The sequence below is a fragment of the Scyliorhinus canicula genome, chromosome 15 (assembly GCF_902713615.1).
Source record: "Scyliorhinus canicula chromosome 15, sScyCan1.1, whole genome shotgun sequence".
Classification (NCBI taxonomy): domain Eukaryota; kingdom Metazoa; phylum Chordata; class Chondrichthyes; order Carcharhiniformes; family Scyliorhinidae; genus Scyliorhinus; species Scyliorhinus canicula.
In genome coordinates this window covers 77,619,177-77,642,576 of record NC_052160.1, presented here as the reverse complement: position 1 = coordinate 77,642,576, position 23,400 = coordinate 77,619,177, and the positions used below count along the sequence as shown (strand labels likewise).

Here is a 23,400-nt window from a genome sequence, read left to right as displayed (position 1 = left end):
AATGCAATTCTTTGTCCCGCGATGTCCGGAATGCGTTAACCCAATAGGGCGGAGAATCGGGAGTTGGGGGAAAATCGGTGCCCACACAATGCTCTGACCGCCCACTGGCGGCTTGAACGAGGTCGACAATGCGCTCTGGAGGGGCAAAGAGAGAGCTAAGACGAGCAAGGAGGGGACATGAGAAGTCTTTGGCAGGTAGGATCAAGGAAAACCCAAAAGCTTTCTATAGGTATGTCAGGAATAAAAGAATGACTAGGGTAAGAGTAGGGCCAGTCAAGGACAGTGGTGGGAAGTTGTGTGTGGAGGCTGAGGAGATAAGCGAGATACTAAATGAATACTTTTTGTCAGTATTCACTCAGGAAAAAGATAATATTGTGGAGGAGAATGCTGAGACCCAGGCTATTAGAATAGATGGCATTGAGGTGCGTAGGGAAGAAGTGTTGGCAATTCTGGACAAGGTGAAAATAGATAAGTCACCGGGGCCTGATGGGATTTATCCTAGGATTCTCTGGGAAGCCAGGGAAGAGGTTGCTGAGGCTTTGGCTTTGATTTTTAGGTCATCATTGTCTACAGGAATAGTGCCAGAGGACTGGAGGATAGCAAATGTGGTCCCTTTGTTCAAGAAGGGGAGTAGAGATAACCCTGGTAACTATAGGCCGGTGAGCCTAATGTCTGTGGTGGGTAAAGTCTTGGGGAGGATTATAAAAGATACGATTTATAATCATCTAGATAGGAATAATATGATTAGGGATAGTCAGCATGGTTTTGTGAAGGGTAGGTCATGCCTCACAAACCTTATCGAGTTCTTTGAGAAGGTGACTGAACAGGTAGACGAGGGTAGAGCAGTTGATGTGGTGTATATGGATTTCAGTAAAGCGTTTGATGAGGTTCCCCACGGTCGTCTATTGAAGAAAATACGGAGGCTGGGGATTGAGGGTGATTTAGAGATGTGGATTAGAAATTGGCTAGTTGAAAGAAGACAGAGAGTGGTAGTTGATGGGAAATGTTCAGAATGAAGTTCAGTTACGAGTGGCGTACCACAAGGATCTGTTCTGGGGCCGTTGCTGTTTGTCATTTTTATAAATGACCTAGAGGAGGGAGCAGAAGGATGGGTGAGTACATTTGCAGACAACACTAAAGTCGGTGGAGTTGTAGACAGTGCGCAAGGATGTTGCAGGTTACAGAGGGACATAGATAAGCTGCAGAGCTGGGCTGAGAGGTGGCAAATGGAGTTTAATGTGGAGAAGTGTGAGGTGATTCACTTTGGAAAGAATAACAGGAATGTGGAATATTTGGCTAATGGTAAAATTCTTGGTAGTGTGGATGAGCAGAGGGATCTCGGTGTCAATGTACATAGATCCCTGAAAGTTGCCACCCAGGTTGATAGGGCTGTGAAGAAGGCCTATGGTGTGTTGGCCTTTATTGGTAGAGGGATTGAGTTCCGGAGCCATGAGGTCATGTTGCAGTTGTAAAAAACTCTAGTACGGCCGCATTTGGAGTATTGCGTACAGTTCTGGTCGCCTCATTATAGGAAGGACGTGGAAGCTTTGGAACGGGTGCAGAGGAGATTTACCAGGATGTTGCCTGGTATGGAGGGAAAATCCATAAGGTTTGGTGCCGTTTTTACCGATTTTGTTTTCTGGACACTGATTCTGCGTTTGTAAAGACTGACAGTATTGATTTTGTTTTTGTTCATAAGCAAGGCATTTTTGTATACCAGTTTCTAGAGTTAGATGCTTATTTTGTGATAGTTCTTCCCTCAAATTTATATCAGCCAGTCCAGAAATAAATTGATTCATTATCACAGTGTTTCTGAAATCAGCATAATCACAGCCTTTTGGTATTAACTTGCGATTTGTAATAAAATCAGTGATGGGCCCTCCGTTTCTCTGGCAATTGTTAAATCTTTCCAGCATCTCACCAGAGTGACTCTTACGGTGTTCATCAATTTTTTTGAGTATTACTTCTATTTTGGTGTTGTCTTCACCTTCTAACTAATTAATAGATTATAGCTTCATGCCCTCCTATTAAGAGTTGTAGTGCTATTTTCCGTTGCGTTCGAGACCATGCTTAAACCATTAGCTGCAATAAATATTTGGAATATCTGTTCAAATCTTTTCCAGTCATAACTTAAATTGCCGGTTGTTTCCAGCTGCCCGAGAGGTCCAATGAATCCCATAGTTAGTCGTCGAGGATCCATTTGCTGTAAAGTCGAATGTCCAGTCTTCTCTTTTTCTTCTCTTTTTGTCTAACCTAAACTAACTAGTTCTGTTAAAACCACTCAACTGGTACCATGTTTTGTTACCTCTGTGGTAGGTAACATATGCTACTCAATCCTTTGTTAGTGATGCAGTATTCTGAATCCCGATGAAGAAGATTTAAACTCTTCCAGTAGTAACAAAAGGTTTATTGAGTAACTACAACAATATTTACATGAGTTCTTTACTTCAACTATGGTACAAGTGATAAGGGTAACAAGATCTAACTATGGTAACTACACGTAACTCCACTGGCCATCTAAACTAGTCTGCTGTTGCTTTGAATACAGTGCACCCAAGAGAGAGAGCAAGAGAGAAAGAGACAATATGACTGCCCTTTATACCCCTGTTGGTCTGGCCCTCTAGTGATCATGTGGTGCTCATGATCATGTGGTGCTACTGATGACAAATTAACCTCTTGTGTACTTGCACACATAGAGATCACCACATCGCCGATCCTTCATTGTCGCAGGGGTAACATCCTGGAAAACCCTCCCTAACAGTACAGTGGGTGTACCTACACCTAAAGGCCTGCAACGGCTCAAAAAGGCAACTCACCACCACCTTCTGAAGGGCAACTAGGGATGGGCAATAAATGCTGGCCTAGCCAGCGACGCTGACATCCTGTAAATTAATTTTTAAGAAATTGTCATGTCTGTCCAACTTGATTAAATTTTTCGAAGAAGTGACCAGGTGTGGATAATAATAATCTTTATTGTCACATGGAGAGGGATTCAGAATACTGCATCACTAACCAAGGATTGAGTAGCATATGTTACCTACCACAGAGGTAACAAAACATGGTATCAGTTGAGTGGTTTTAACAGAACTAGTTAGTTTAGGTTAGACAAAAAGAGAAGAAAAAGAGAAGACTGGACATTCGACTGTGGAAGACTTTGCAGCAAATGGATCCTCGACGACTAACTATGGGATTCATTGGACCTCTCGGGCAGCTGGAAACAACCGGAAATTTAAGTTATGACTGGAAAAGATTTGAACAGATATTGCAATGAAGTTACTGTGAAAATCATAGAATCATAGAATTTACAGTGCAAAACGAGGCCATTTGGCCCATCGAGTCTGCACCGGTTCTTGGAAAGAGCACCCTACCCAAGGTCCACACCTCCACTCTGTCCCCATAACCCAGTAACCCCACCCAACACTAAGGGCAATTTATCATGGCCAATCCACCTAACCTGAACATCTTTGGACTGTGGGAGGAAACCGGAGCACCCGGATGAAACCCACGCAGACACTGGGAGAACGTGCAGACTCCGCACAGACAGTGACCCAAGCCGGAATCGAACCTGGGAACCTTGAGCTGTGAAGCAGGTGAAAAAATGAAAATGGGATGGAGGGGCAGCTGGAGTGAGCTCCAGCGAACTCTGCGTCATCTGGCTCTGCCAGTTCTGGTGCCTCCCCATTGTCTGCTCAATGGTGTCGATACCCTCAGCGATACTCCTCAGTGACTGGGCCACACTCTGCAGTGCCCAGTAATGTCCACCTGTGAGTGCAATATGATGCCGAGGTCATCAGCCATGGTCGTCACAGACTGAGCCATGCCATATAGACACCGATGTCGTGCTCCATGCTTTCCACTCGGTCAGTATTGACCTCGGTGCCACGCATTGTTGGCATCATCTCCTTGCCCGCAGCCCTCCAAGCCCACGCTGACCATGCTGCCCGTCGAAACTAAAATCTTCTACACTTCCTGGATCCGTATCCCTCTATTCCCATCCTATTTATGTATTTGTCAAGATGCCACTTACATGTCACTATCGTCCCTGCTTCCACCACCTCCTCCGGCAGCGAGATTCAGACACCCTCTACCCTCTGTGTAAATAACTTATCTTGTACATCTCCTCTAAACCTTGCCCCTCTCACCTTAAACCTATGCCCCCTCGTAATTGACCCCTCTACCCTGGCAAAAAGCCTCTGACTATCTACTCTGTCTATGCCCCTCATTCTTTTGTAGACCTCTATCAGGTTGCCCCTCATCCTCCGTCGTTCCAATAAATCCGAGTTTATTCAACTGCTCCTCATAGCTAATGCCCTCCATACCAGGCAACATCCTGGTAAATCTCTTCTGCACCCTCTCTAAATCCTCCACATCCTTCCGGTAGTGTGGCGACCAGAATTGAACACAATACTCTAAGTGTGGCCTAACTAAGATTCTACAGAACAAATCATTTATATATACTACGAACAGCAACTGATCCCCGCGGAACACCACTAGTCACAGCTCTCCAATTAGAAAAGCACCCTTCCATTGCTATCCTCTGCTTTCTATGACCTAGTCAGTTCTGTATCCATCTTGCCAGCTCACCCCTGATCCCGTGTGACTTCACCCTTTGCACCAGTTTACCATGAGGGACCTTGTCAAAGGCCTTACTGAAGTCCATATAGACAACATCCACTGCCCTACCTGCATCAATCAGCTTTGTGACCTCTTCGAAAAACTCTATCAAGTTAGTGAGACACAAAACCGTGGGCACCGCAACTGGACATGAAGGAGTTGTGCTGGTAGATGCTAGGGGTGCTGAAAAATGAGCACGAAGATCTGATGTGGGGAGGGAGCGAGTGTCAGCAAGTGATTTGTGGGGAGTGCGGGGAATATGAGGGGTGGTAGGCGGAACTGATGCCAGAAGAGAGGTGGTAACTCTTGTACGATAGAATTAGATTGGTTTGTGAGCCAAGGAATGAGGCCATACAGCGGAGACTGTTAACAGAATGAAATTTAAGTCTTTAAAGAGCCTTAGAGATAGCCGTTTCGATGGGGCTTACTGCTAAGGAAGCTTCTCTGCTCAGACCAGGCACGAGGATCCACAAAATGGCCGCCACCCAGAGAAAATCTACACAGCACAATGGTGTTGAAAAAGGTTTTCCAGCTCTCTTTAGCTGCTCTTGGCTAGGAAAGATAAAGTTGAACTGGAGTGCTGTGAACATGTTAACTGATTCTAAAACAGATCTACACAGAATCTTAGAGAAATAGATCGCATGAGAGGGCAGAATCGAGAACCATGCCGGGTGCCGATCGGTTTGCGATCTAACTGGCCCACTCATGTTGGCGTAATCAGGACATAGCCATGTTGTGGTGAGAAATCAATAATCACCATTTAAGGCCAACCTCCAGACAATTAACGGGAAAAACCTCCTATCTAATGGCCCACGTGATCTAACTGCCTCCCCAGTAAATGGTCACGTGGCCTCCGATTTTAGTACACATTTAAAAAAATGTGAAGCTGGTTGCTGTGGAGATCTGAGGAGGTGAGTAGCTAATTTTGTTCCCAGGCAATGAGCCCGGGGCCACTAGGGTTGCTGCCTTGGTGCTCGGGTTGGGGGTTGGGAGGTCCTGGGCGAAAGCGTCGGTCGGGGTGGGCAGCCATAGCTGGGGGTGGTGTCCCTGGGGTGGGTGGCTGGGTGGGTATGTGCATGCAAGTCTGCCATGCCACCTCCTGGACTGTGTGTACGCATTATAGGCAACATCTGCCAATCAGTCGCACTAACCACCCATAACTCCCACTGACCATGGTGGCCTCTGACCCTGCAGCTCAATGCTATTGCCAATAGGGAATTGGCAATCGTAGTTAAGTGAACACTTCACAGCTTCCAAGTGGATTCCCGTGGATAGGCGTGTCATATAGCATGTGGGGGTTATTGCATGGCATCCTAATTAGACCGTAATGCCTGAGCACTGCAGGAAGCAACACCACAGGCACAGCAGTCAACATCTGAACGTCCAGGGGTTGGGCCCCAGCACCGGAGACATCTCTGCAACTAAAGGGTGGATGTGTGCAGCCAGGAGGGTCCCGCACCCGGTCCAAATTACGTTACATGTGGGTGTCTGGGGTAAAGGGTGTGGGGTCTGATGACCTTGGCCCCCCCCGCTGCTGCCAGGGATGCATGGGCGCCCTGTGTTGGATGGAGGGGATGTGGGAAGAGTGGGGGCAATGGGAAGGAATGGATGGTTCCGGGATGGAAGACACTGTTGGTCTCCAGTCTCTCACCCTCTCCAATTCCTTACAGATTTACATGGGATGGATGGTATCTTGGACCCTGCGGACGCTGCCGTCGTGGTGCTGCTGGCAGGCCAGGGGGGCTATCAAGGTCACTATAGCCCTGAACATCTACGCCTCCGGATCAATCCAGGGCTCGAGCGGCGACTTGTGTGGCACCTCACAAGCTGCAGCCCACAAGTGCAATCAGGTCCAGGAACTAATAGGTGGCACGCATGTCACCTTGTCCGCACCGGGCCGTCAGGTATTCCACTCCCTGAATTTCCAGCTCGGGTGCAACAGCTGTGTGTGCACGCTTCCCAGGGAGTGTGCACGACAGCTACATCCTGGGGCACTCAGACATACCCGGCCTCTTTGAGAACCACTCCAGGATGGCCGGTTGGCTCTTTGGGTATAAGTGATACCTGCTGAGGACCAGGCTAATGCCGTCAGTACGGACGTCGGTTACCAATGCGGAGACCCGATGCAACGAGGTTCATGTGACTACCCGGGCTGTCATTGGGCGGTTCATGGCTCGGCTGTTCTAGTGGTCTGTATTGCAGTACGCCTCCCAGAGGGTCTCCTCCTTTGTGGTGGCCTGTTGTGCCCTCCACAACCTGGCACAGTTGTGGGGCGACGAGCTGGAGGTGGCGAGAGAGGAACATGTGGCTATCTCTGAGGAGGACGAGGAGGTGCTAGACCAGGAAGAGTTGGTGGACGAGCCTGTGAAGAATCCAGAGGATCAGTTGGATAGGCGGCAGCGGCGAGGGCCCAGCAAACCCGGAGGGCCAGGGAGGCCCTCATATTTGTCCGCTTCACATAGGACGTGGTCTCGTCCGTCATTGAATCCTGCCCCCTCTCCCCCCTCCTTCTCCTTTCCCCTCCCCTTCTCCACTCCCCCTTTCCCACTGATTCACCCCCCCCCCCCCCCCACAACCACCCTGCCCCACCCTCCCAAGGTCTGTGTCACATCACTCCAGGGTGATAGGACTGTGTCGGCAGGTCACTGTCGAAGGCAGCGGGGTGATGATAACCTGCTGAGCGCTGGTGCTCCTCAATCTATAACATAGACTGACTCCTGCCTGTCTGCTGAGTGTTCGCTCACACCCATCTACGCCTCCGGATCAATCCAGGGTTCAAGCGGCGACTTGTGATGGCACCTCACAAGCTGCAGCCCTCCCACGTGGTGTGCCTGGGTAGGAGATTCGTGGTCGGCCCACGTGGCAGAAGAAAGTACTAGCGGCATCATATTTCCCGCGTGCAACGTTTTTTAATGCTGTAGATATGTGTCCCCAACTGCCCCATGGTGTCGCTCCACCTTCCCACCCCCCCTTCTCCCCCTACCTGCAACAGTGCCTTCTCGATGATCCTCGACCTTCTGTGCTCCACCGCCGCATCTAGGTTTGTCCTCAGGATGCACATCGAGGTGGAGGCAGCCTGCTTCTTACCGCGTCCTGTGATTTTTGATGCCCCTGGCAGGTCCCATCTAGTGGGCCTGGGACGGTAGGTCCATGGCCCATTGCTGGCAGCACATGCCCCATCGTGCCATCCTGTTCAGGGTTCTGACTTCGAGATACACCATTGTCAGTGGGTGGAACTCGGTAGCTGGTGGCCACCGTTGCCACTCCAGGTTGGCACCTAGCACCTCATTCTCCCAGTGGGTGCCCATAGAGCCCTGGAGTTCATCTCGGGAAGGGGCGGGCAGCTGGATTGGGTCCTGACTGCTCCTGCGTCATCTGGCTTTGCCAGCCCTTGCCCCTATATCTTCAGCATGGTATCGAACCCTTGGCAATGCTCGTCAGTGACTGGGACATGCTGCGGAGTGCCCGAGCAGTGCCCACATTGAGGCAGAATCAACAGCAGCTCAGATTATTGCACCTGGCATCGGTCAGCCGACTGCACCTGGCATCGGTCAGCCGACTGCACCTGGCATTGGTCAGCTGATTCCACCTGGCATCGGTCAGCCAACTGCACCTGGCATTGGTCAGCTGATTCCACCTGGCATCGGTCAGCCAACTGCACCTGGCATTGGTCAGCTGATTCCACCTGGCATCGGTCAGCCAACTGCACCTGGCATTGGTCAGCCGACTGCACCTGGCATTGGTCAGCTGATTCCACCTGGCATCGGTCAGCCGACTGCACCTGGCATTGGTCAGCTGATTCCACCTGGCATCGGTCAGCCGACTGATGCCAGGTGCAGTCGGCTGACCGATGCCAGGTGCAGTCGGCTGACCAATGCCAGTTGCAATAATCTGAGCTGCTGTTGATTCTGCCTCAATGTGGAAAGCTTTCGCTTTCTTTTTGCTTGTCAAGAATTTAATCCATTCTTTGTTGCCAGTATTATTTTTATCCTGTTGTCCTTTGCACTCTCAGGACAAATGTTGTACCATGTGGGGTTGGATTCAGATAACAGAGCAGGTTTATTGAATATATGTTAACTCTACAAAGGCTTGACCTAGACTGAGGCAAAGCCCGCGAATCAGCTGATTGTGTCACACACTGTACACGTGACTACACTCTGAAAGAGAGCACACAACAAGAACACCACATACGAGCAGCATGGTGGCGCAGTGGTTAGCATTGCTGGCTCACGTCGCCGAGGTCCCAGTTTCGATCCTGGCTCTGGGTCAATGTCCTTGTGGAGTTTGCACAGTCTCCCGGTGTTTGAGTGGGTTTCACCCCCACAACCCAAAGATGCGCAGGGTAGGTGGATTAGCCACGCTAAATTGCCCCTTAATTGGAAAAAAAATGAATTGGGTATTCTAAATTTATAAAAAAATAAAGAAGAGCCCCACATATATAACAAACACATTGTTTTCTCAAAGGAGTTAGATATAGAAAGGGATCAAAGGATATGGGAGAAAGCAGGAACAGGTGAGTTCAATGATCAGCCATGATCATAATGAATGGCAGAACAGGCTCCAAGGGCCGAATGGTCACCTCCTGCTTCTATTTTCTATGTTTCCATGAAAAGCTACAACTACTTTCCTCATTGCTGTTCTGAAACTGCTCTTCACAGGACTAACCACCTCAGATCTCACAGACCTGCCCGTTCCTGACAAATTGCCTTTTATTCTCTCCTAGATTACGCAAATTGTGCCACAGAATTATAAATGCCACCACCTTTACAAACTTCATCCTTCTCTTTATCTTGCTGAGCAGTATCTCACTGGCTGCAGAAGACCCCATTCGAGCCGATTCTTTCCGTAACCAGGTGAGAGGTTTATTCTATGTCACAAGAGCTGTCCTTGTCTCTGAAAAGCTGCTGTTGTTAATGGTATTGTTCTATCCATTTTATATTCTCAAAATGTTCAGACTTACTGACCAGTCTCCTGAATAATCCTCCAAATGCTGCTCTTTGCATTTACTTTCCAGATCCTTGCCTACTTTGACATAGTTTTTACTGCTATCTTCACCATGGAGATTATTCTGAAGGTAATGTTTCATGTAATGTATTGTTGGTCTGTCTCCCTGGCTGTTCGTCTCCCTGGCTGTCCATCTCCTTGGCTGGCTGTCTTCCTGGTCGGCCGTCCGTCTCCCCGGCCGTCCCTCTCCCCGGCCATCCCCAGCCGCCCCTCTTCCTGGCAATATCAAATTCTGATAGGGCTGGACAGATTGGGTGTTGGGCTGGATTCTCCGATTTGCAGATTAAGTTATTTAAGTTGTGTTGCTCAATACACCTACCATCAAACTTCTGGACGACTTCTAGCCTTCTTTCCAGAGCATCTACTGTAACTGAGTTACCAGCTCCACAGGTAACAAAACATGGTACAGGAGTGGCTTTATTTGAACAGCACTAGATAGATTAGGTTAGAGACCAGAAAGAACCAAGGCAACCAGCAAAAGCAACGGGCCGGCCGCTCGACAGTGGAAGACTTCGCAGCATTTTGATTCCAAACAACCTACTGAAGCGATGGATCACACGCTACTTCCAGAGATGCTGAAAACTACCGGTAATTTAAATAGTAACTGGAAAATGTAAAAACAGCAGCTTCAGATATACATGGCAGCTATGGACCTAAATGCAGCCACCAACGAGAGAAAGATTGGAATATTACTCTCAACGGCAGGCCGGCAGGCGGTAGACATTTATAACTCGTTTACGTATGGTGATACTGAAGATAAAACTAAATATCAAGTGATAATGGCAAAATTTAATGACCACTGTAAATCACAATCAAATGAAATCATGGAACGATTTAACCTGCATAACAGATTCCAAAAAAATGGGGCGACTATCTCTAATTTTATCACAGATCTCCGCTTGCTAGCACAAGGCTGCAACTATGCTGATGTAACAGACTCCATCATCAGGGATCAATTAATCTATGGTCTTTCCGACAAAAATTTAAGGGAATCATTAATGCAGCAAAATGATTTAACATTAAAAACCACAATAGCAAAATGCTTACAGCAAGAGCAGAAAAAGCAGCAGTACCTGGAGTTTCTTGAAAAAAAAACATGGAGAAGATCCACCACGTGGCAGACGTAAGAATGATGGCCTCTCCTCACAGGCGTTCTTTTCCGGTGGCTGGCGCCCATAACGGCACGTCTGCGCATGCGCGCAATCAGGACAGACGCGATCCCGGAAGGACCCAATACGCACATGCGCAATACGCACAATACCGGCCCCAGTCTGAAGAGCGCGCTGCACATGCGCGAATGCTGCTAGCGCGTGACATCATGGACGTCATGACGTGCTACCGCTGTGGCACTGCCCATTTAAAAGGGAAATGTCCTGCACAAGGGAAAAGGTGTCTAAAATGCTCTAAGGTGAATCATTTTGCCTCCCAGTGTCAGTCCACAGCCAAATACTACTCTCCAATGCAAAGGCATGGAAACTCAAGGTTCGCACAGTAGATGCAATGGACACTCGGACACCCGAAGAAAATTTTTCCGACCACGAAGAGTTCCACTCCTGGGAGAACACGTACGGCCACAGCAGAACCACATGAGCTGACCACACAGCCTCGATACGTGCATATCATTGAATCCACAAGCGAATGGAGTGCCACGGTGCAAGTGAACAACTCTCCAATTATGTTCAAGCTGGACACGGGAGCATCTGTAAACTTGATGACAAGCAAAGATCTTGCATCCATCCCAGGGACACACGAGATGCTACCTGCTGCATGCAAGTTAACAGACTACAATGGGAACCAGATCACCTTGAGGGGATCATGCCACCTACAGTCAACAAGGCAGTCACAAAAGGACTACGTTTTGAGATCGTGGACGGCAAAAGAACTTCACTATTAGGTGCTCAAGCCTGCAAGGATTTGCGGCTGATACAAAGGATTTTCATGCACACGGCTGACTCATCATGACTGGTCGATGACATACAGCTGCTTCTCAGTGAGTATACCGACGTCTTCTCTGGCATGGGTACGTTACCTTACAAATACAGAATCTTGCTCAAAGAGGATGCAATACCGGTCATTCATGCACCAAGGAGGGTATCAGCTCCATTGCTGGACAAGCTAAAAGCAGAACTCCAACGCCTCCAATCTCAAGGCATCATATCACAAGTCACATAGCCGACTGACTGGGTCAGCTCGTTGGTGTGTGTCAAGAAGCCATCTGGTGAACTCAGAATCTGTTTAGATCCCAAGGATTTGAACAAAAACATTCGCAGGGAACACTACCCTATCCCCAAGCGAGAGGAGATAACGTGCGAAATGCAGCTTGATGATTCCAGCCGACTGCTGTGTACCTTCAACACGCCGTTTGGACGGTACTGTTATAATCGGATGCCCTTCGGGATTATATCTGCATCCAAAATATTTCACCGAATAATGGAGCAGATGACAGAAGGCATTGAAGGCGTCCGTGTATATGTTGATGACATCATAATATGGCCAACGACAGAGGAAGACCGCATTGCTAGGTTGAAACAAGTCTTCCAAAGAATCCACCAATTTGGGCTGAAGCTCAACCAAGCTAAGTGCACCTTTTCACATTCCTCTCTGACCTTTCTGGGTGACACAATATCAGAGCACGGGGTGAAACCGGAGAAATTCAGAGCATGCAGTGACCACGTGACAAGAAAGCGGTGCTCAGGTTCCTGGGATTCATCAACTTCCTAGGCAAGTTCAAATCGAACCTAGCAGCACGGACGACGGCGATAAGGAAGGACACGGAGTTTGACTGGACCCAACGTCACCAAGATGAATGGGACAATCTGAGACACCAATTGATGGCAGCTCCAACGTTGGCATTCTTTGACCTGGCAAAACCCACAAAGATCTCCACCGACGCCAGTCAACATGGAATTGGTGCGGTGCTACTTCAACAGAATGACCAGTCGGACTGGGTCCCAGTGGCTTACGCTTCTCGAGCGATGACCACCACAGAGTGCAGGTATTCACAGATAGAGAAGGAGTATATAGAGAAGGATATATGGGCAGCACGGTAGCATGGTGGCTAGCATAAATGCTTCACAGCTCCAGGGTCCCAGGTTCAGTTCCCGGCTGGGTCACTGTCTGTGCGGAGTCTGCACGTCCTCCCCGTGTGTGCGTGGGTTTCCTCCGGGTGCTCTGGTTTCCTCCCACAGTCCAAAGATGTGCGGGTTAGGTGGATTGGCCATGCTAAATTGCCCGTAGTGTCCTAAAAGTAAGGTTAAGGGGGGGGGGGGGGGGGGGGGGGGGGGGGGGGGGGGGGTGTTGGGTTGTTGGGTTACGGGTATAGAGTGGATACGTGGGTTTGAGTAGGGTGATCATTGCTCGGCACAACATCGAGGGCCGAAGGGCCTGTTCTGTGCTGTACTGTTCTATGAGTGCCTGGGATTGATCACAGGCATGACCAAATTTCACCACTATGTGTATGGTCTCCCCACATTTCTCGTGGAGACTGATCATAGGCCACTGGTCAACATCATCAACAAAGATCTCAATGACATGACGCCGCGCCTGCAACGCATGATGATGAAGTTGCGGAGGTACGACTTCATGCTGGTCTACACCCATGTTAAGGACCTAATAATAGCTGACACCTTATCCCAAGCCATTGACGCTGACAATCCGCCTCCGGCTTCCATTAATGATGTGGAAGCTCATGCATAGTGGTGCAGGGCGACACTCCCGGCAACGGATGAGAGGCTGCAGCAAATTCGTCAGGTGACACGGGAAGATGCCACCCTGCTTCAAGTCATGCACAACCTTCAGCATGGCTGGCCAAGAGGGCGGTGCCTACAGTTCCAAAACGTCCAAACTGAAGTGTCCATGGTGGATGGCATCATACTGCGGAATGACAGAATCGTCATTCCACTGGCGCTCCAGTGGACATGCTCCGCAGGATTCACGAGGGGCACCTTGGTGCCGAAAAGTGCAAAACGAGAGCACGGCAATCCGTGTATTGGCCTGGGATAAACGAGGACATACCGAACATGGTGCTCACATGTGACACGTGTCAAAAACATCAACCGGCACAATGCAAGGAGCCACTGCAGCAGCATGAGATGGCTCCGTCACCGTGGGACAAAGTTGGCATAGACTTGTTTCACTCCATGGGCCGAAACTATGTTCTTCTCATCGATTATTACTCCAACCCCGGAAGTACTGAAACTCGCGGATCTCACATCAGCGTCAGTTATCAAAGCCTGCAAAGAAACCTTCTCCAGGCATGGCATCCCACAGATGGTCATGTCCGACAATGGTCCTTTCTTTGCCAGCTGGGAGTGGTTGGAATTCGCAAAACAGTACAACTTCAAACATGTGACGTCGAGTCCACACTTTCCTCAATCGAATGGCAGGGTGGAGAAAGGTGTCCACATTATTAAGCAACTAATCAGCAAGGCTGCTGACTCAAAGTCCGACGAACACCTGGCCCTATTGTCATACCGTTCGTCGCCATTGAGCTCTGGGCTGTCACCGGCTCAAATGCTGTTCAATTGAGATGTGTGGACAACGCTACCGGCATTACACTTCACCAATCCTGATCACTCGCCAGTCCTGGACAAGATGCGTCACCAACGTCAGGTACAAAAGCAGCACTGTGACCGGCAGGCAAAAGTGCTGCATCCGTTAGCAATCAACGACACGGTGAGGTTGCGACACCCGTCTGGGGGTTGGTCTAACATGGCGATGGTTCTCCGCCAAATATCGCCACGATCTTACGTTGTGAAGTCTGATGACGGAATACTGTTTTGACGCAATCGGCGAGACCTGCTGAAGGTTCCACCTTGCAACCTGTATTTCCAACATTAGATCTCTTATCATGCGACATCCTGGGACTCCAGCGTGGGTGCCCGTATGGACATAAAAGACTCTGGGTCTCCATGCCCACTCAGGAGGTCTACCCGGATCAGACGTGCACCCAACCGCCTGAACTTGTGAACATGGACTGATACAATCATTGCTCTGCTCTGTTTTTGTGCATGAAACTAATTGTGTTTGAATTTTGTTTTAGTTACAGCTCTGCAACTATAAGAAAAAAAGTGAAAAAGGGGAGGTAGTGATCCTTACTTGAGTGTGTACAGAAGGGGCTGATGGGTAATGGAAAGACCACCAGGGGGCAGCACGGGCATGTACAAAAGTGACGCCGACGGCCTCCCCCTTCGCTTTGGCTGATGTGACTGGGAGGGGAACAGGAACGGAAATTTATCTCAGGGCTGCTAGTGTGGTCAGGCCTAGTTGCCGAGCATAGAAAGGTTGTAACCTTGTTTACTAGTGCAGTTCTTTAAGTAAGAGCTCACGCAATTAGTTAAGTTGTGTTGCTCAATAAACCGATCATCAAACGTCTGGACGACTTCTAGCCTTCTTTCCAGAGTGTCTACTGTAACTGAGTTACCATCTCTACAGGTAACAAAACAAAAAGTAGCACTCTGAGCTTTTAGGACTATGGATCGGCCTCATACTCTGGGGAGGGGCCGAGGAGGAAGTCAGGGATGGAGAGATGCTGGGGAGGGAGTGTGGGGGGCTGGGAACTTCTTCTAAGGTGAGTTACATAGAACAGTACAGCACAGAACAGGCTCTTCGGCCCTCGATGTTGTGCCTAGCATTGTCCGAAACCAAGATCAAGCTATCTCATCCCGTCATTCTGGTGTGCTCCATGTGCCTATCCAATAACCGCTTGAAAGTTCCTAAAGTGTCCGACTCCATTATCACAGCAGACAGTCCATTCCACACCCTAACCACTGTCTGAGTAAAGAACGTACGTCGGACATCCCTCCTATATCCCCTGAACCTATAGTTATGCACCCTTGTAACAGCTACATCCACCCAAGGAAATAGTCTCTGATCGTCTACTCTATCTATCCCCCTCATCATCTTATAAATCTCTATTAAGTCGCCTCTCATCCTCCTCCACTCCAAAGAGAAAAGCCCTAGCTCCCTCAACCTTTCCTCATAAGACCTTTCCTGCAAACCAGGCAGCATCCTGGTAAATATCCTTTGCACCCTTTCCAATGCTTCCACATCCTTCCTATAATGAGGTGACCAGAACTGCACACAATACTTCAAATGTGGTCTCACCAGGGTCATGTATAGTTGCAGCATAAACCCACGGCTCTTAAACTCAAGCCCCCTGTTAATAAACGCTAACACACAATAAGCCTTCTTCGCGGCTCTATCCACTTGAGTGGCAACCTTCAGCGATCTGTGGACATGAACCCCAAGATCTCTCTGTTCCTTCACATTCCTCAGAACCTTGCCGTTGATCCTGTAATCCGCATTCAAATTTTTTCGACCAAATTGAATCACCTCAGACTTATCAGGGTTAAACTCCATCTACCATTTTTTGGCCCAGCTCTGCATCCTATCAATGTCTCTTGAATGAAATAAAATGAAATTAAAATCGCTTATTGTCGCGAGTAGGCTTCAATGAAGTTACTGTGAAAAGCCCCTAGTCGCCACATTCCGGCGCCTGTCCAGGGAGGCTGGTACATCCCTGACTTCCTCCTCGGCCCCTTCCCAGAGTATGAGGCCGATCCATAGTCCCGTGTTCGATCCTAGCTCTGGGTCACTGTCCGTGAGGAGTTTGCACATTTTCCCCGTGTCTGCATGGGTTCTTACCCACAACCCAAAGATGTGCAGGGTCGGTGGATTGGCCCCTTAATTGGAATTTTTAAAAAAATCTCTCTCTCTTCATAGATGACAACTTATGGTGCTTTCCTCCACAAAGGCTCCTTCTGTCGGAATTATTTCAATATGTTGGACTTGTTGGTGGTCGGTGTCTCTCTCATCTCCTTTGGAATTCAGTAAGTGTGATCCAATCTCCAGATCACTGATCTTTTTAATGGCAGCTTGTTGTAATTGCTCAGAATCACTGAATCAGAGGATAATACGGAATCATTAAAAAAAATATTTTTATTGGGTTCTATACATAATATACTTACAAATGTACACACAGAAAATCAAAAAACAGGAAGTAAAAAATTTCATAACACATAGCAGAAAAGGGGGTCTTTCTCTTTTTGTTACACAAAACAAACAAAACAAAACCGGGTGGAAGGGGCACCCGGGTGGTGCTCCAGATGCCATTTGCATCTCTTGGTCATTTTTTTTTTGTTATGTCCATTTGCCTCAGCTCAGACATCTGTCATTCCTTATTCCTAATCTTTCTTTCTCTCTTTCGTCTTGCTATTCTTGTTTTGGTGGTTTTTGTCTCCTGCGCTTTTCCCCCAGTTTGTGTTCCCTCCTCTTTCCACCCTTCAGGCTCCCCTCTGTTGTTCTCCTTCCCCTGTCCTCTCTCCCTCTCTGCCTCCCCCCCTCCCTGCCTCCACACCTCCCTTCCCTACCCCTGTCCTCCCCCTCCCCCCACACCCTCCCACCCCCTTCTCTACTCTTACAGTTTCTTTCGTGCTGGGTTTGGCTACTCCCTCTTGCTTTCCCCGCCCGCCCCCAGTCGTCCCTCCCTTCCCTCTCTTCTATCATGTCCTGGCTACTTTCCCCTAGCTCTTAGCTACTTGTTTATTTGTTTGTTGGCCGTAAACAGATCCCGGAACAGTGGAGTGAATGGCTCTTATGTTTTGAGAAAGCCATTATCCAACTCTCGGATGTGAATTTGATTTTCTCCATTTGGAGAAATTCTGATAGATTGGACAGCCAGTCTGCAGCTTTAGGTGGTGCTGCTGACTGCCAGCCGAGCAGGATTCTATGGCGGGCGATCAGGGATGCAAAGGCATGGGTGTCCGCCTCCTCCCCATGTCTGGCTGGCCCGAAACCCCGAACATTGCCACTTTCCGGCATCGCTCCACCCTCCTTCAACCCATTTCCTCCTCGTCGTGTCGAGTACAGTGTCGGCCCTCTCTATTAGTCGTTCGTACATATCGCTACAGTTCCCTCTGCCTAGAATGTCTGCGTCCAGTAGCGTCCGTTGCAGTGGTTGCGGGTATGTCCTTGTCTCCTTCCGTTTTACGTTTTTAAGCTGCAGGTATCTGAGTTTGTTGCCTTTGCTAGATGGAATCTCTCCGTCAGTTTGTCCAGTGTTGTGATCCTACCGTCAGTGTATAGGTCCCTGACTGTTGGTGTCCCCCCTTCCTGTCCCCACATTTTAATAGTGGCGTCAGTGAGTGCTGGTGTGAACATGTGGTTATTGCAGATGGGGGCTTTGTTGGACATTTTGGTCAACAAACATTTTGTTTTCTGTAGGACCTTCTTTGGGATCCCAGCATTCTCCCCCCCCCCCCCCCCCCCCCCCCCCCCCCCCCCCCCCCACACATACAAACGCCATGATTAAATTGTCCAATGAATTGAAAAAGGCCTTGGGGATATAGATCGGGATGGATCTCAGTAGGTAAAGGTACCTGAGCAGCACGTTCATTTTGATTGTCTCCACTCTCCCCATGAGGGAGTGTGGGAGTGTGTTCCATCTCTGCAGGGCCTTCTTTGCTTCCTCTGTCATATTGGTCAGGTTTCCATTTGTGGATCCCCGTCCAGTCTTGAGCGATTGGATCCCGAGGTAGCAAGGTTTGTGTCGGGTTTGATTAAACAGCAGTCCCACCGGTGCTGCCCTTCCCCTTGCGGGTTCAGCAGGAAGATCTTGCTTTTGCTCATGTTGAGGATGTAGCCCGAGAAGGCACCAAACTCTTTCAGGCGCGCAATGATTCCTTCCATGCTGCTTTGTGGGTCCGAGATGTAGAGGAGCAGGTTATCCGCGTAGAACGAGACTGTGCTCTCTGCCTCCCCTTTGGATCCCCCGACAGTTAGAACATAGAACAGTACAGCACAGAACAGGCCCTACGGCCCTCAATGTTGTGCCGAGCCATGATCACCCTACTCAAACCCACGTATCCACCCTATACCCGTAACCCAACAACCCCCCCCTTAACCTTACTTTTTTTATTAGGACACTATGGGCAATTTAGCATGGCCAATCCACCTAACTCGCACATCTTTGGACTGTGGGAGGAAACCGGAGCACCCGGAGGAAACCCACAGCACACAGGGGAGGACGTGCAGACTCCACACAGACAGTGACCCAGCCGGGAATCGAACCTGGGACCCTGGAGCTGTGAAGCATTTATGCTAACCACCATGCTACCCTGCTGCCCCCCAGTTCTTTGCTGTTCTGAGTGCGATCGCTAGTGGTTTGATCGCGAGGGTGATCCCTGCCTGGTGCGCCTGTGCAGCTGGAAGTATTGAGGGCTGGTGTTGTTTGTCTGTACCTTCACCATAGGAGCGTCGTACAGGAGCTGCGACCAGGAGGTGAACCCTGATCCGAGCCTGAACCACTCCAGTACCTCTATGAGGTACTTCCACTCGACTCTGTCGAAAGTCTTCATTGTGCGTCAGCTCAGGTGTTCTCTCCCTGGATGGGGTCAGGATCACTTTCAGCAGGTGCCTGATGTTTGATGTTAGCTGTCTACCTTTGACAAAGCCCATTTGATCCTTTGCGACCACCTCTGGTAAGCAATTCTCCAGTCTTTTGACTAGGATCTTTGCCAATATTTTGGCGTCTACGTTCAGTAGGGAGAAGGGTCTGTATGACCCGCATTCCGCTGGGTCTTTGCCTTTCTTAGGTATTAGCGAGTTTGAGGCCTGTGCTGGAATAGGTGGCAGTGTGCCCCTTGCCAGCAAGTCTGTGAACATCTCCTGCAGGTGTTATCGGAAATTCTTTCTCGAGGTCGCCAAGAACACATCTGGTCCCGGCACCTTCCACTCTCCATGATCTCTCTCAGTTCTCACGGTGCATCAGGCCCCGTTTTCTGTCCTCACCCATGACTGGCATGTCCAGTCCATCGCAGAACTGTTTCTTCCCCGAGTTCCCTGGTGGGGACTCTGAGGTGTACAGCCCCCGGTAAAAGGCCTCAAACATTTTGTTAACCTTGTCTGGGTCTGCTTCTGATGTGCCTCTGCTAATTTGAGTGATTTCTCTAGTGGCTGCCTGCTTTCTCACCTAATGTGCCAGCATAGAACATAGAACAGTACAGCACAGAAGATGGCTGGCTTTGTCTCCGTATTCATATAGGGTCCCCCCGTGCATGGCGGAGTTGGTGTACTGCTTTCCTCATGGGGCAGCACGGTAGCACAGTGGTTAGCACAATTGCTTCACAACTCCATGGTCCCAGTTTCGATTCCCTGCTTGGGTCACTGTCTGTGCGGAATCTGCACGTTCTCTGTGCGTGGGTTACCGCCGGGTGCTCCAGTTTCCTCCCACAGTCCAAAGATGTGCAGGTCAGGTGGATTGGCCATGATAAATTGCCCTTAGTGTCCAAGAAAACAAGATTAGGTGGGGTTACTGAGTTACAGGGTTCTCTTCCCAGGGACCGGTGCAGACCCGATGAGCTGACTGGCCTCTTCTGCACTGTAAATTCTATGATTCAATGAGAGCTGTCAAAGTCCCTTCCTCTCCGCCAGGAGCTCTGTGGTCAGGGCCTCGGAATATTTACCGTCTACCTCCAGTATGGAGTCAAATAGCTGCTGCCTGGCGGTCTCCTCCCTGTCTCATCGAGTTTTGAAGGCGATAATTTCTCCTCTAATCACGGCCTTTAGCGCCTCCCAGAACATGGAGGGTAAGACCTCCTTGTTTTTATTATTATTTTTTGTATATTCAGCTATGGCCTGTGATACTCTGGCTGAAGACCTTGTCGGCCAGTAGTGCAGTGCCCAACCTCCATGTGGGGTCTTGGGCCCTGCCCATGTCCAACCTCACATCCATATAATGTGGAGCGTGGTCGGAGATTACCATTCCAGAGTATTTCGCCTTGACCAGCCCTGGAAGCACCGATTTCCCCACCACAAAGAAGTCAATCCTGGTTTATATGTTGTGCACTGGGGAAAAGAAGGAGAACTCTTTCTCCCCTGGGTCGGTGAGCCTTTCAAATGTCCACCGCCCCCATCTGCTCCATAAACTGACCCAGTTTCTTTCCGCCATGTTCGAGGTCTTCCCTGTTTTGGGGTTTGACCTGTCTGTCTGTGGGTCCTACACACAGTTAAAGTCCCCTCCCATGAACAGTCGGTGCGTCGCTATGTCAGGGATTTACGCCACGGTCTTTTTAATAAATTTTGTATCGTCCCAGTTGGGAGCGTACACGTTGAGTATTACCGGTGCTCCGTCGAGGGCCCTGCTGACCATGACGTACCGTCCCCCTGGGTCCGTAACCGTCTTCGTCGCCCTAAACATCGTCTTCTTATTGATCAGTATTGCCACCCCCCTGGCCCTCATCCCGTAACAGGAATGGTAGGTCTGTCCCACCCAGCCCTTCCTTACCCGCAGTCGGTCGTGCTCTCTCAGATGTGTCCTTGGAGGAAGATTATGTTGGCTTTCATGCTTCTTCGGTGGGTGAAGACTTTGGATCTTTTCACTGAGCAGTTGAGTCCCCTGATGTTCCCTGTGACTATCCTGATAGGAGGGTTTGGGGATTTGTCCCCTGTTCCTGTGGGATTAACCATACTTAGCTGCTGGACGAGCCCTGCACTCTGGGGTTTCCCTTTGTTAGGGGCACCCAACATGTGTGCCAACATGTGTCCGCCATGTGGATAGGCTCCTGCACTCCGGGGTTTCCCTTTGTCTCGGGGGCACCAACATGGCTGCCAACTGTGCGTCTGCCACATGGGTAGGCCCCTGCACTCCGAGACCGTACGAGGTGGTTGCTTGCATTGCTTCCTTGCTCCAAGCTCCTGGTTGCAGCCCTTTGTGCTACCATGCGGCCCTGGTTGGGGCCGTACGGTAGCACAAGTGATTAGCACTGTGGCTGCACAACGCCAGAGTTCCAGGTTCAATTCCCTGCTGGGTCACTGTCTGTGCGGGGTTGCATGTTCTCCCCGTATCTGCGTGGGTTTCCTCTGGGTGCTCCGGTTTCCTCCCACAGTCCAAAGACGTGCAGGTTCGGTAGGTTGGCCATGATAAATTGCCCTAAGTGACCAAAAAAGGTTTGAAGGGGTTATTGGGCGACAGGTATAGGGTGTGATACACCATCAATAACACACGACGAGTGATGAACGTAACTGAGGCTTTAATACACTAAACAGCAAGCCTCCTGCCTCTGGACCTGAACTGGGTCCTGTGGCGGAGACTTGCCACCTTTATACATAAGCCCGAGGGCAGGAACCACAGGCGGAGCCAGCCTGGACAAGCTCAGGCATGCACGATACAACAATGTCATACAATGTAATACCGTGGTTTACCACATTCACCCCCTGTTTAAAAAAAAGTCTGGCGGGGGTGAAGTTGTCTTCAAGGTCACGTCTGTCGGGGGCCTTGACCTTCCGCCGTGATCGCTTCAGTCCCGACTGTGGTGTGGGCGCCGGTGTCGAGACCTGCGCGTCCGGGAGCATGTTGACTTCTTCTTCTTCACCCAGATGTTGAGTTGGCGAAGGGGGAGGGTGTGGTGTATGGGCGGGATGGTATGCTTGTCGCCGGTGGGTCTGCGTGAGGAAAGTGGGCAGGGGTGGGGGAGACTATGTAGGGTGGTGGTGATGGTCACTGGGGAACCTGCAGGTTCCAAATCCCGAAGGGAGACCGTGTCCTGTCGCCCGTCCTGGTGTGCCACATAGGCATATAGTGGGTTTGCCTGAAGCAGCAGGACCTTCTCGACGAGGGGGCCGGTTTTATGGCTCCTCGCATGCTGCCGGAGAAGGATGGGCCCTGGGACTGTCAGCCAGGACGAAAGCGAGACCCCAGAGGTGAATTTCCTGGGGAAAGCAAACACACGTTCATGAGGAGTCTCGCTGGTGGCTGTACACAGAAGCGACCAAATGAAGTGGAGTTGGAGAGGGCCAGCGGGAGACTGGGAGACTTCTAGACCGTAGGGCCAGACCGTAGGGCCAGAAGGACGGCCTTCCAGACCGTCACATTCTCCCTCTCCACCTGTCCGTTTTCCCGGGGGTTATAGCTGGTCGTCCTGCTGGAGGCGATGCCTCTGCTGAGCAGGAACTGATGCAACTCGTCGCTCGTAAAGGAGGATCCCCGATTACTGTGGATGTAGGCGGGGAACCCGAACAGGGTGAAAAGGCTGTGCAGGGCCTTGATGACGGTGACAGAGGTCATGTCAGAGCAGGGATTACGAAGGGGAATCTTGAGTACTCGTCAACGATGTTGAGGAAGTGCACGTTACGGTCAGTGGAGGGGAGGGCCCTTTGAAGTTGATGCTGAGGCGCTCAAAGGGGCGGGAGGCCTTTACCAAGTGTGCTCTGTCTGGCCGATAAAAGTGTGGTTTGCACTCCACGCAGACGTGGCAGTCCCTGGTCACGGACCTGACCTCCTCGATGGAGTAGGGCAGGTTGCGAGCCTTGTTGAAGTGAAAAAAACGGGTACCCCCGGGTGACAGAGGTCGTTGTGAAGGGCACTGAGGGAGCTGCCATTACCATAGCCCTCAAACTAGACCCCTGATAAGATTCCTCCTCCATCTTAACCCACTCCAATAATGAAGCAAGTTCGGCAATGCCAACCCCCCTTGCTGCCTCTGTCTCTGTAGCAGGGTCCTCCCCACCCTTGGCACCTTCCCCACCCACAGAAACTCTGAGATGATCGTGTCAACTTTCTGGAAAAAGGCCTTTCGAATAACGGTCGGGAAAGCCTGAAAGATAAACAAGAACCTCGGCAGAATATTAATTTTCACCACTTGGACCCTGTTGCTCGTTCTGGGTGAGTGTGTTTTACACTCAATTTGGCTCTGTTTTATTCCTTAGTTCTAGAGTCGCCAGGTATCGTTATGATACCGCCACAAGATTCAAGTTCAAGTTCAGACCAATAACTCAATACACCAG

At 49.9% G+C, this 23,400-nt stretch overlaps 1 protein-coding gene across 1 annotated transcript in view; it reads left to right on the top strand.

Annotated features, from left to right (window-relative positions):
* Positions 1-23,400, top strand: part of LOC119978247 (voltage-dependent L-type calcium channel subunit alpha-1S-like) — a 642,412-nt gene that overhangs the window by 250,635 nt on the left and 368,377 nt on the right. The window contains 3 exon segments of the mRNA XM_038819727.1: positions 9,338-9,467; positions 9,629-9,688; positions 16,342-16,448. Of these exon segments, the coding sequence (XP_038675655.1) occupies positions 9,338-9,467; positions 9,629-9,688; positions 16,342-16,448 (297 nt within the window).